The 13,985-nt window shown below is 41.5% G+C and overlaps 1 protein-coding gene across 14 annotated transcripts in view; it reads left to right on the top strand.

The window, feature by feature from the left end:
* FGGY (FGGY carbohydrate kinase domain containing) overlaps positions 1–13,985 on the top strand; it is a 508,405-nt gene that overhangs the window by 118,066 nt on the left and 376,354 nt on the right. For 9 of the 14 annotated variants that reach the window (XM_044944922.2, XM_044944916.2, XM_044944919.2 and 6 more), the window contains one exon: positions 10,229–10,327. The exons of 4 other annotated variants lie outside the window; for them this stretch is intronic. In XM_044944922.2, coding sequence (XP_044800857.1) covers positions 10,229–10,327 — 99 coding nt within the window. Of the gene's footprint in view, positions 1–3,090; positions 3,109–10,228; positions 10,328–13,985 lie in introns of those variants that run through there. One more of the 14 variants, XM_044944931.2, reaches the window with a different exon arrangement.

Below are 13,985 nucleotides of genomic sequence, written 5' to 3'. Positions count from 1 at the left end.
GGTAGCTCAGAAGGTAAAGAGTCTGTCTGCAATGCAAGAGACCCAGATTCCATCCCTGGGTGTGGAAGATCCCCTGGAGAAAGAAATGGCAACCCATTCCAGTATTCTTGCCTAGGAAATCCCATGGACAGGGGAGCCTGGCAGACTACAGTACATGGAGTCGCAAAGAGTTGGACCCAACTGAGCGACAAACACACAAAACAAAGAAGAGATAAAAACATGCAAAATGATGCTTAATTCTTCTGGCACCTTGTACAGAAATTTGTACATAGTTCACATAGTTGGGGCTCAAATGATATTTGTTGAATTGATTTGAAAGAGGCTCACATTTTCTCATGAATCAGCTTGAGCATAAGGAGATTTTGCTCAAGATGGATGAGGAGGGTGTGAGTCTGTGAAGCCCAGGGAGGTTGTTTGGGGAATGTTGTCCATTCATTCAGGAAGTCAGCTCATGTGCCCCTCCTGCCCTCAGCCTGCCCCATGGTTGACCTTTGCAGCCATCCTCCTCACCCCTTGGGTTGTTTGCTGAAGGAGAGGTAGAGATTTGGAGGGGCACCTTGGAACTGCCCTTCACATCATGCTGTGAGGATGACCCATTCTGCTCTTGGGGCCATATCTAGCATCACCTCCTGCTCAACTAAGTGATTCTACTTCTCAATACTTTTGCTCCTAGTTTTTCTTTCTTTTTGTACTCTTAAGTTTAGAATCTCTCTCCTCCTCTGCCCTCCATCACTAATTACAAGCTTAATGCAGACTAGGCAACAGTGGAAAATAAAAAGAAGTAAAAATTATAACAGAGAAGGCAATGGCACCCCACTCCAGTACTCTTGCCTGGAAAATCCCATGGATGGAGGAGCCTGGTAGGCTGCAGTCCATGGGGTCGCTAGAGTCAGACACAGCTGAGCGACTTCACTTTCACTTTTCACTTTGATGCATTGGAGAAGGAAATGGCAACCCACTCCAGTGTTCTTGCCTGGAGAATCCCAGGGATGGGGGAGCCTGGTGGGCTGCCGTCTGTGGGGTCACACAGAGTCGGACACGACTGAAGTGACTTAGCAGTAGCAGCAGTAGCAGTAAAAATGTATAATGAAATAAAAAACATTTCGTCTCCTACCATCTAGGGACAACTTCTTTTTCTTTAAATATCTTGATATATGCTTTGTTCTAATTGTTTGCAAATTCTGTATTTTAAAATTCATCTACTCAAGGAAATTTATTTGTAACTCCCAAATTAATATTGGTGGTGTTTCTGTGGTCATTATCAGATAACCATGGAGCAGCAAAACTTTTCTGAGTTGTGTGTGTATTCCCAGCAGAGTTTGTGCTAGGTGACACTCTGCCTTCTTGTTTCTGTTGTCACTCTATACGTGTCCTTTTGTGGTCTATTAGTACCCTATTTTTCTTATTTTTGTGCTTTCTACTGGTGATCTTACTGTTTAAATGACCCCCAGGCTTGGTATTGTCTGGATTCCTAAGTATAGGAAGGCTCTGCTGTGACTTACAGAGAAATTATGTTAGATAAACTTTGTTCAGACATGAGTTAAGTACTATTGGCTGTTACATTTACTGTTAATGAATCAACAGCATATATTAAATGGTGTGCTTTTAAACAGAAGCACAAAAAACAAGGTTATGTATTCATAAGTTGGTGAAAACAGAACCAGAGGCTTGCAGGAACCTAACCCTGTGTTTCCCCTAGGAACGATGGAGCCATGTTTGTGGAGACTTCGTAGAACCTAAACCTTGGTGGATGATGAGAAGCAACAGTGTATCTTTCTACTCTTCTTGTTTTCTCTTGTGTCTCACAATGCCTCAATCTCTGTTGTGTGCAGTATGTGTATATTTGCTTAAATTGTATGTGCATATGTTTAGGAACTGTAGTATCACATGACACACTGTTCTTTGACATATCTTAACTCATCAGTGGTCTGTGACATACCTTAACTCATCAGTGGTGTTGGCCTTTGGCCCAGATCTATTTGTTGTCCTATCCTGCTCTCTTCTGCATTCCAGATGGTTGACCCCTGCCCTCTGACAGTTTGACACCAGTGGGAGATAGGAGGATAGGAGAAAGGGAAGCCAGAATATATAGTCCTTAACTCTCTGCCTTGGACAGCGTTGCTGGCAGTGGCCACATCCCCTTTGTGGCTCTCCCACCCACAGGGCAGGCTCCATCTTCTGCTGAGTGACCCCAGCAACCACACCTCCTCCTTTTGTCCTTTCGGCCCACGGGTGGGAGCAGCTTCCTGCTGTCACTAATCTTCCCTGTCCCCTGGGTAGAGCATCAGATTCAAACACCAAAACAAGACCAAAAAAAAAAAAGAGAGAGAGAGAGACTAGTAGCAAGGGTCCAACACTATATGAGAGAGACTGAGAAAGGAGTGAGGAGTGGAGAGAGTTGTCAGCCTGAGGGCCATATGTGCTGCGTATGTGGTACTGGACTTCGCATGCACAGGTTAAGCAGCTGAGATGCCATCGGCGGTTGGAGAGTAGTCAGTGCCTTGTGACCTGAGCATGTTTGTCTGGAATATGATGCCCCTTAACCTGACTAGATCATCCACTGAGGGAAGGAAAAAAAATCCATTCTAATTATTCTGACAGAGTTCTAACAGGGCCTCATTCCCTAGAATATATATATGTGTGTGTGTGGTAGTCACTCAGTTACGTTCAACTCTTTGCGACCCCATGGACCCCTCTGTCCGTGGAATTCTCCAGGCAAGAATACTGGAACGGGTTGCCATTTCCTTCTCCAAGAATATATATATAGATGTATGTATTTTTCTAGAATATGTTTATGTGTGTGTGTGTGTGTGTGTGTGTGTATCTCCCCGGAACACACACACATATATATATATATATATGTTTCTGGCCTCTTTTTATTCCCCTTTTCACATTAGGACCCTGTCTCCCTAGAGTGTGAGGTCCCTTGTGGGTCTTATATTCCATTTTCAACCTTTCATGTTGGCATAGTCCTTATTAAAAATGTATTTTTTCTGAGCCTTGGCCACACTGCTGAAATGTGGATTTATGGAAGGACCTTCAGAGCTGAAAGACATTTTTGAAGAACCACTGTACCAAGTGACATTAAATATTTATCAACTACCATGTGTAAGTTGTTCATCTGTTTGCTTTACCTCTTGGACCAAAAGGTTTCTTGTCTCATTTTTGCTAAAGTAGATATCACAGAGAAGTTGCCTTTTTACCTTCCATTCCTGCCTGTGCTGTTTTCCTGTCCCAGGAATATGGTACATTACTCTGCCTGTAGCAATACTTGGAAAGATTGCTACGGGCTTTGAGTACTTCATTGGGAAGAAATGCAGAATAATGATGGAAAAAGCCTTAGATTCTGGGGCAAGAATGGCTCTGCCACTTGCAAGCTGTGTAGTTTGAGTGGTCATGTTTGCCGTTTAAGGTGGTCATGTAGTTGAAATAGGACAGAATGGGAACAGTACTGAGCACAATTCCTGGCCCCCAGTGGGGCAGCCATAAAAGGCAGCTTTCTCGTCTCATTTTCTTAGTCCTCTATCTGGGACTTTCCAAACACATTTCTAACAACCTAGAATAAAATATGCTATTAATAATAACCAAAAGCACACAGTTTAATCTTATTAAATAAACCCGAAATGTTGCTCAGACACCCTTCACTATTTCTGGAATACCTTTGTAAAACAACACTTTGGTTTTGTTATTAAAAATACCTACAACTTCTTAAAGACTGGTTACAGCCTTTGTTATTCACACCTGAAAAACATGCAGAAGTTTGGTTAATTTTGGCATATGCACGTACTTGCGTATATATTTATATGTATATATTTATTCTTTTTTCTCTTTCTCTTTCACTGTGTTTGTATATATATGCAGGCACACATATAGCTCTTTAAGAAACATTCTTCTAGTGTTTTATTTTCTTAAAGTCTGTACTTCACAGAATTTTTTTCCCTCAGAACTGTTTATCCACACTCCAGACATGACCGTTGGAAAGGTGGCAGAAAAAACAAACGACTGGTGTGTTTTGGGGCAGTCTGCATTCCTTTTAACTCTCTGAGCCCAGGCTTATGCTTGGGCTTTCAACCTATTTGTCCTGGGGCTCAACCCCTTTGATTCCTGCTTGAAAATTAGCTTGTTGTTCAAGCTCATGAGAGCCACCCCAGAGCTCTCTTGGGTTCACGAACTAGAGATCTATGAAGTGTTTGACTTTATTTGTAACTTTAACCACAGCAGCCTTAACCAGGCTTTTATTTTCTTATTTAACTTTTATCCTTGTAACCTTAACCTAATTTTGTTTTTAAATCTCCATTCTCCCCATCCCACAATTCCTAATCCCTCTTTTGTCCTCAGATTTTCCTCCAAAGTCAAGAGTATGACATTTAAGTCCATGCTTTAGGAAGTGTCTAAAATCTTAACACACATACTGAATTAGGACTTTTTTTTTCTGGGTTGCTTAGGAAGATTAAATACAGGTTTTAGAATTCAAAAAAGCACAGACAGAAGTTGTGATGTGGCTTGGGAGTAGGGGTGTGGGTTTTAGAAAGTACTGTGATACTTCTCTTGGCCTTGGGGGGACTTTTATTTCCTCTGTGAGGGTCCAGGAGCCAGGGCTGTGGATGGTTTAGACAGAGAAGGATTGAAGGGATAACTGCTTCCAGACCCTGAGCCTTGAATGCTAAATGATAGTTCAGGCTCTTGAGAAAGGGAGCAAGAGGCTGAAACAGGCTGGGGGAATCCCCATACAGCTTCCTGTAGCTCCAGTTCAGTTTAGTTGCTCAGTTGTTTCTGACTCTGTGACCCCACGGACTGCAGCACGCCAGGCTTCCCTGTCCTTCATCATCTCCCAGAGCTTGTTCAAACTCATGTCCATTGAGTCGGTGATGACATCCAGCCATCTCATCCTCTGTTGTCCCCTTCTCCTCCTGCTGTCAATCTTTCCCAGCATCAGGGTCTTTTCCAGTGAGTCAGTTCTTCACATCAGGTGGCTAAAGTGTCAGAGCTTCAGCATCAGTCCTTCCAATGAATATTCAGGATTGATTTCCATTAGAATTGACTGGTTTGATATCCTTGCAGTCCAAGGGACTCTCAAGAGTCTTCTCTTAACACTACAGTTCAAAAGCATCAATTCTTTGGTGCTCAACTTTCTTTATCGTCCAACTCTCACATCCATGCATGACTACTGGAAAAACCATAGCTTTGACTAGATGGACCTTTGTTGGGAAAGGGATGTCTCTGCTTTTTAATATGCTGTCTAGGTTGATCATAGCTTTTCTTCCAAGGAGCAGGCATCTTTTAATCTCACGGCTGCAGTCACCATGTGCAGTGATTTTGGAGCCCAAGAAAATAAAGTCTCTCACTGTTTCCATTGTTTCCCCATCTATTTGTCATGAAGTGGTGGGACCAGATGCCATGATCTTAGTTTTTTGATTGTTGAGTTTTAAGACAGCTTTTCACCATCCTCATTCACTTTCATCAAGAGGCTCTTTAGTTCCTCTTTGCTTTCTGCCATAAAGGTGGTGTCACCTGCATATCTGAGGCTATTGATATTTATCCTGGCAATCTTGATTCCAGCTTTTGCTTTATGCAGCCTGGCATTTTGCATGATGTACTCTGCATAGAAGTTAAATAAGCAGGGTGACAGTATACAGCCTTGACCTACTCCTTTCCCAATTTGGAAACAGTCTGTTGTTCCATGTCTGGTTCTAACTGTTGCTTCTTGACCTGTGTATAGATTTCTCAGAAGGCGGAGATTCCCATCTCTTAAAGAATTTTCCAGTTTGTTGTGATCCACACAGTCAAAGGCTTTGGCCTAGTCAATGAAGCAGAAGTAGATGTTTTTCTGGAATTCTCTTGCTTTTTCTGTGATCCAACGCATATTGGCAATTTGATCTCTGGTTCCTCTGCCTTTTCTAAATCCAGCTTGAACATCTGGAAGTTCTCAGTTTGCATACTGTTGAAGCCTTGCTTGGAGAATTTTGAGCATTCTTTGCTAGTGTATGAGATGAGTGCAATTGTGCCTTAGTTTGAACATTCTTTGAAATTGCCTTTCTTTGGGATTGGAATGAAAACTGACTTTTTCCAGTCCTGTGGCCACTGCTGAGTTTTCCAAATTTGCTGGCATATTGAGTGCAACACTTTTACAGCATCATCTTTTAGGATTTGAAATAGCTCAGCTGGAATTCCATCATCTCCACTAGCTTCCTGTAGCTCCAACTTGTGTGTATTTATCTCCCAGCAGATCCATGGCCGCATGGGACATACTTCATTACCTCCACCAACCCTCACGGCTTTGCAAAAGAGGTGGTAGCAGTTTTCTTTTATAGAAGGGGGAAACTGAAGCTCTTCGAGGTGAAGGAAATTTAGGGTCTAACCAGGATTAGAGTAAGTCTGGATTAACCAGTTTGTGTATTGCCTTTCTCTTCCTCAGTACTTTTCCTTCCTTGATTTCCATGGCCCTTCTTTGGAGCTTAGTTTCTTTTGATATTCTTCCAAAGGGAGAGACTGAGATCTTTCGGGTATTTAAAATGCATCAGGAACTGGGTTTTTTTTTTTTTATGCTTTCTTTTTAATTTTTAAAATTGAAGTACAGTTAATTTACTGTGTTAATTTCTGCTCTCCAACAAAGAGGTTCAGTTCTGCTATACAGATAAATATATTTGTTCATTGTTTTCCATACTTTTTTCCATCATGGTTTATCACAGGATATTGAATATACTTTCCAGTGCTGTACCGTTGGACCTTGTTGTTTATCCATCTTCTGTATAGTAGTTTGCATCTGCTAATCCCAAAGTCCCAATCCTTCCCTCCCCATTTGCAACCATAAGTCTGTTCTTTATATCAGTGAGTCTGTTTCTGTTTTGTAGATATGTTCATTTGTGTTGTATTTTATATTGCACATTTGGAGAAGGCAATGGCAACCCACTCCAGTACTCTTGCCTGGAAAATCCCATGGACAGAGGAGCCTGGTAGGCTGCAGTCCATGGGGTCGCTAAGTCAGACACGACTGAGCAACTTCACTTTCACTTTTCACTTTCATGCATTGGAGAAGGAAATGGCAACCCACTCCAGTGTTCTTGCCTGGAGAATCCCAGGGATGGGGCGGCCTGGTGGGCTACCGTCTATGGGGTCGCACAGAGTCAGACACGACTGAAGTGACTTAGCAACAGCAGCAGCAGCATATGGTTTTTGCCTTTCTCTTTTTGACTTACTTTGCTTAGTATGATCTTAGGTCCGTCCATGTTGCTACAAATGACATTATTTCATTCTTTTTTTTATAGCTTAATATATATTCTTAGGAATTGGGGGCAGGCGGAAAAGGGGACGACAGAGAATGAGATGGCTGGATGGCATCACTGACTCGATGGACATGAGTTTGAGTGAACTCTGGGAGTTGGTGATGGACAGGGAGGCCTGGAGTGCTGTGATTCATGGGGTCACAAAGAGTTGGACACAACTCTGCGACTGAACAGAACTGAACTGAATATATTCTTTTTCAGGTTCTTTCCATTATAGGTTGTTACAAAATGTTGGATCTTGCTCCCTGTGCTTGTATGTCCTTGTTTTTTTCTGGGAGTTGGTGATGGACAGGGAGGCCTGGCGTGCTGCGATTCGTGGGGTCACAAAGAGTTGGACACGACTGAGTGACTGAACTGAACTGAACTGAATATGTATCTAGGGAGAGATAAATTAGGATTTGGGATTTAATAGATGCATCTGGCACTGTTTTTATACATTCATGCAGGGTACATTTTAATCAAAATCCTGTGAGAAGGTGGTGGTTCCCCATTTTAAACAGGAAATCTCTGAAGCTTTGAGGGTTCAGTCATTTGTCCAAGGTCACATGGGACAAGGAGGTGACTCTGGAGTCCAGGTGTGGCTGCAGAAACTTTGCCATGCCCTCTATACCAGATCTCCATGTTAGGATGATGTCCCAATATTGGGGTGAAGCCACTCAGAAGTGGTAGATATGTGGCCATCGGTGCAGACGTGGTGTGTCATGCTCTACTGCAATATCATTTTATTTCTAGGGATTTATGGCAGAGGTAGGCTTGCTTCCTTAGTCTCGGTTGGAAATGAAGGAAAGACAGTAATGATGAGTATTGCTCACATGTGAATATTTATGTCTATATAGCAGGCACAGTTACTTGCGTTTTTATTTATCCTTTATTGTTTCAGTTCAGCCATATAACAACTTCAGAGTTTTATCTCATTTACAGATTTGGAAATACTCAGGGAAGTGGAGTCACCTCCCTGCTGTACCTCACACTACTGGAAAGTGGAAGAATGGGATTTGAACCTACATCAAAACTATTTCTTACACCAACAGTATTCTCCTTCTACTCAGCGTATGGGCACACATCCCTGGGAACACATGTGGGGACCTCATGTGATACATAAGATGACTTAGAGTAGTACAGGCCAGGGCTTATAAAACAGTGACTCACATAGTGAAGAAGTGGCATGCCCCTTTTCAACTGTCTTATAGACCATTAGATTGCAGAAAGGAGCACTAATGCGTTTTATAGCTTTCTAATACTTCATCCTTTTTTTTTTTTTTTTAAAGAGAAAACAGAGCTCAGGCTGTCAGGCTTAGACAACAGAATCTAAAAGGACACAGCAACATTTGTTATACTTTGTATTTAAAATTTTTCTCTTCTTAAAAAAATTATGACATGTTTATACATGCAGAATAATATAATGCATATATAAGGAAGAAAGAATATTGTAGTGGACATCCATATACCTGTTACCTACTGAAAAATGACCCACCACTTTCAGCTACTGTTGGAACCTTCTGTGTCTCTCTGCCCATCACATTTTTCTCCTCTCTCTCCCACTGACATCTTCCATGTTCACTGTACAATGGTCAGAATCAGGTGTTATTCATAGCACCTGATATTGACATTCATACAGAGCTATTATCTGATGTATAGAACTTATTATACTCTTTCCTATTGTTCTACTGATGTCTCTTTTTCTGGTCCAGAACATAATCTGGAATTACAGTGCATTTAATTGTGACATATTCTTTGTTCGCTTTAATCTGGAACTGTTCTTCAGTCTTGTTCTTTATGACCATGACCTTTTAAAGCATCCAGCCAGTTAGTTTGTGTTGTGTCCCTCAACTCATCTGATGTTTCCTCAGGATTCCATTTGCATTATGCATTTTTGGCAGGAAAACCAGAGAAATGATGTGCTCTTTACAGTACATGGTATCAGGAGGCATGTGATGTCGATTTGCCCCATCACTGGTGAGATCAGCTTGTGATGTCTCTTGGTTAAGATTGTGTCTCCCAGGTTTTCCAGTATAAACTTACTATCTCCTCCTTTGTAATTAATATCACCTCTTGGGGAGCTCCTTTGAGACTATGTAAATATCATGCTTCCTATAGTATCTTTGCCCAGTAATTTTAGCGTTCATTATTAATTCTTGCTTGAGACAAGTATGCCTTTGGTTTTGCCAGGTAGTGTTTTTCTATGTTTATAATTTCTTCTACATTTATTAACTGGAACAATCCTGTTAGTGACTTTCCCCTTGTCTCTTACTTATTTATTCTTTCAAATATTTATTTATTATTTTCAATATGTGCTTCTGAATTCTTATTTTATTCTGTTGGTTATAATCCAGTATTATCGTTATTTTGTTGCCTAAACAGTCTTTGACTTAACCATTGGGAACCCCTTCCCATCGGCTTCTGTGTCCTTCTGTGCCCCAGGTTTTTTTTGAGGACATGTTTACTTCCAGGCGCCATAGGATGTCACTTAGTACTTTCCTTGTCCATCCTTGGAATCAGCTGATTCTAGGCCACTGCATAGTTTTGGCAGAAGAGTGACATGATCCAATTTACATTTTAAGGAGCTGTTTCTAGCTGCTGTGTGGAGCAAGGATTGTAGGGAGATAAGAGTAGAAACAGGCAAGCAGCAGTTGCAATAATCCAAGTGAGAAATGACTGTGCTTTGGACCACAGTCATAAAGATGATGGAAAGTGTTTAGAGTGGGGATCTACTATGAAGCTGACGCTGAAAAGACTTGCTGGTGTGGGGGAGGGGAGTTTCAGGCAAAGAGTAATCAAGAATGAATCAGTGACCCTTCTATTCCCTTGACCTTGATGATAATTCGCATGCTTACACCTGTTTGGCACTTCTGTCTGTGTCTCATTCACAGGTTCCTCTTCTGGAGTCTCTATGTGAATTTTCAGAGGCTCCTGACCTTGGTTCGTTTCTCTTTCTTTTCTGCCAGGAACTGCACAACAAAAGAAGCAAACTCACGTTTCTGTGGGATCCCAGAAGATAGCATAAGAGAAGCACAGGCTGAGATAACTGTACACGTCCACATCTTGTGAGTGGGGACAGCTACAGTGAACGAACTGTGTCTCGTGAGCCTGGTCTCAGGGGGGCTTCCTGAAATGATCTCCAGAGGGGATGCTGGCCCCGTATTGCAAAGTCTTTTAGTTTTTCAAGACAAACCAGAAATGCAATTTTTAAAGGAGTTGCAATCTTAAGATTTTTGTATGTTGGCTGAAGCTTTTTTTAGAACTCTGTGGAGGCCAAACAAAACAAGTCTGTGTTCCAGATGTGGTCCATGGGCCACTGGTTTGCAACTTGTGCTGAAATATTCTTTCTGGGGTAACTCAGTGTGTACATGGCTTGGTTTTCTTGTTAGTGTATGAGCCCGTGACTTCCAAATTCTGTATTTCCAGAACTCTTCTTCAAAATAGAAGTGGCCACAGGACATAGGTAGCTTTCCACTGTTGTCTCCACCAGAACGTCCCAGATTCACATTCCTCATCACTGTCCTCTTTTCTGCTTGCTTCATTCAAGTGATTCACTATCTTTTCTGAGGGATCCAGGCTGAAACCTGGCTTCATTCTTGATGCCTGCCTTTCTGACAAATGTCGTGTTCAGAATGTCATGTTAGTCCACCTCTGTGACTTGCTTGTGTTACTTTCTAAATGTTTTTCAGTGTGCCTTCTTATTTCCCTTTCTTCTACAATGTTAATTTGGTCATTCAGGTAGCTTTGGAAGGAATATATCTAAGTCTCCATTATTACACCCATTTTATAGATGATGAAAACTGAGACTTGGAGAAAACTTGTCATTTGTCCAAATCACATAGTAGCAAGTGGCAAAGTGGCAGTTTGAACCCAGGTGACGTTAATTGCCTGATGTGTATTCTTTATCAGCATGAAATAATGAACTGTTCATCTGTGTTACAGGACCTATAAGTAACAAGTGTATGATCTTGATCATCATTGCACAGTGTATATATGTATGTCAAATCATGTTGTATACTTTAATATATACACAATTATATTTGTGAATTATTCCTCAATAAGAATGGGAATAAAAAGAAAGCAAATGTTTTAAAAAAGAAAATAAATGACAAATGGATAAGAAGTGGAAGTAATCAACTAGAATTACCTAGATTTGCTTATAGCAGACCTCTTCTAGTAAGTTGCTGCTGCTGCTGCTAAGTCACTTCAGTCGTGTCCAACTCTGTGTGACCCCATAGATGGCAGCCCACCAGGCTCCATCCCTGGGATTCTGCAGGCAAGAACACTGGAGTGGGTTGCCATTTCCTTCTCCAATGCATGAAAGTGAAAAGTGAAAGTGAAGTCACTCAGTCGTGTCCGACTCTTAGCGACCCCATGAACTGCAGCCCACCAGGCTCCTCCGTCCATGGGATTTTCCAGGCAATAGGACTGGAGTGGGGTGCCATTGCCTTCTCCGTAGTAAGTTGCTACCTATATATAATTTACCTATATATAATTTTTTTTCCCTCGGTTACAATATCATCTTTATATAAAATGGTGCTTGATAAGTACTCAATGGGTGTTTGAAAACACATCTTTCCCTTGCGGATTTTAGCTCCTTGTTTTAGGTACATTTGCTTTATCCATGAAATCAACTGTCATCCCCTTCTCCTGCCTTCTGTGTTTCCCGGCATCAGGGTCTTTTCCAATAAGTCAGTTCTTCACATCAGGTGGCCAAAGTATTGGAGCTTCAGAGGATGAGATGGTTGGATGGCATCACCAAATCGATGGACATAAGTTTGAACAAGCTCTGGGAGTTGGTGATGGACAGGGAAGCCTGGCATGCTGCAGTCCATGGGGTTGCAAATAGTAGGAAATGACTAAGTGACTGAACTGAACTGAAATCAACTGAATCACAGAAGTTCATTACAAATTGTGAAATTTCAGTGTTCACATTGAAGACACTTTAATGTCATTTACAAATATGACATATAATGGAGTATAGGTGTCTGAAAGTAAACAAAAATTTGCCCCCTGTAACAGGGAACCTGTTGCCTACTTTCTCGGAGTCTCAATATTGGATGGATTCTCTGTAGGTCATCTGGGTCTTCTGATAGCTTCACCCAGCTGTCCCCAGCAGACAGGCCTGGCCTGGGCTAGCTCTGGAAGGAGATTCCCCCTGCCTCCCCGCTCCATGGCGTTTTCTAGAGAGTTTGTTTTGTTTTTAATTGAGAGCTGCTGGCAACAGCATTATGCTGATGTGGCAATTCCCAGTTGGTGGTCAGTTCTCTGCTTACTTTAGAAGGTAGCTTTTATTTTGGACAAATTTTAGTCACCCACAAAGAGAGCAAGCTTATTCCTTGGTACTCTGATGCTCTGGGTTCAAACACAACCAAAAGCCTTTGCAAGAAATCCTCAGGGATTTTTTCCATTAAAAACAAAACAAAACAAAACTGTGTTAAATAAGAGGTTGAACTTTGGATTCAGACATTCCTGGGTTTGAGCCCCAACTCCTTTCTCTGAGCCTATTTTTAGTCTGTAAAGTGGGGATGATAATACTGCATAGGATCCTTCTGTCCATTGAATTAGATAATGCTGGTATAGCCCTTAGTTAAGTACTTGGACTATAGTAAGCACTTAATAAATGTCATTTATTACTGTTATTACTGTATCAATTGAATGGTTCTTATATTAGATCAGGTAACAGTTCCTCAGTCAACTCCTATTATGTATTCCCCCAGCATATCTCTCATGTCTAAGGGACTGCTTAATTATTGTCAAGCTGTGCTTGATCAGCATTCCTTCCTGCCCAGTTTTTGAATGAATGAATTAAACAGATACTTTTTGAGTATTCTCTAGGTGCCAAGAACTGCACTGAATACTGCCCGTTTAAGAGTGATATACTGTGAACTTTCACTCGATTTATTTCCTGTTTCAAATCAGAACAGCATTACTGTAGTTCCTCAAATGTGCCATCTCTCTCCTACCTACACACCACAGCACAGAGTGTTCGTGTGGCCTGTAACACTTTCGCTTACCAAGGGGCATATTTCTGCCTTTGGCTCAAATCTTATCTGAAGCCAACTTGACTCAACCAGGGATAGTTCAGTGCTTTTTCTGTTGTCTGAGTGTTGTGCTTTGAGTATGTGATTCCTTCATAATATTCTCATGAGTGTGTGTATTATAATCATTTGTCTGTGTCTCTGCTCACTGGCCTAGGAACACTTTGAGACCAGAGATCACGTCTCTTTGTTTTTGCCTTCTTAACAGAGTGCTTATAGAAATGTGATTCTATCTATTGGTGAGTTGGATGGATGACTGAATGAGTAGGTGGGAGAAAGAAGAAAAATGGTATGTGAATTAAAACCGACAAATAAATAAATGAAAGAAACAGGGACCTGACCCTATGACCTTAAGATACTGTCATGCTTATAGCGGAACAGGAATGTAAACACTCTGAGTGTAGTGATAAATGCTTAGAGATCCTGAGAGTGTAGATGGCAAGTGATGGTCAGCAGGTTTTGCCTGTAGATGTGTCTTGTTTCAGCCACTCCGTGTTTGTTTATTTATTTTAAAAAATTCAGATACCCCAATATAAAAGTCCTTCAGCTTCCCACATTTGGCAATGCTGGGCCATTCTCTGCATGAAACAGTATCCTAGAGCTGGAGAAACTGAGGGGCAAGGGGCTGCCTTTATGTGTGGGCGACTGTTCCACAGTCCTCTCAGCTTTACTCATTTATGTT

Source organism: Bubalus bubalis, chromosome 6, assembly GCF_019923935.1.
Source record: "Bubalus bubalis isolate 160015118507 breed Murrah chromosome 6, NDDB_SH_1, whole genome shotgun sequence".
NCBI lineage: Eukaryota > Metazoa > Chordata > Mammalia > Artiodactyla > Bovidae > Bubalus > Bubalus bubalis.
The sequence above is the reverse complement of the archived record's forward strand: the minus strand, read 5'-3'. Positions and strand labels throughout refer to the sequence as shown.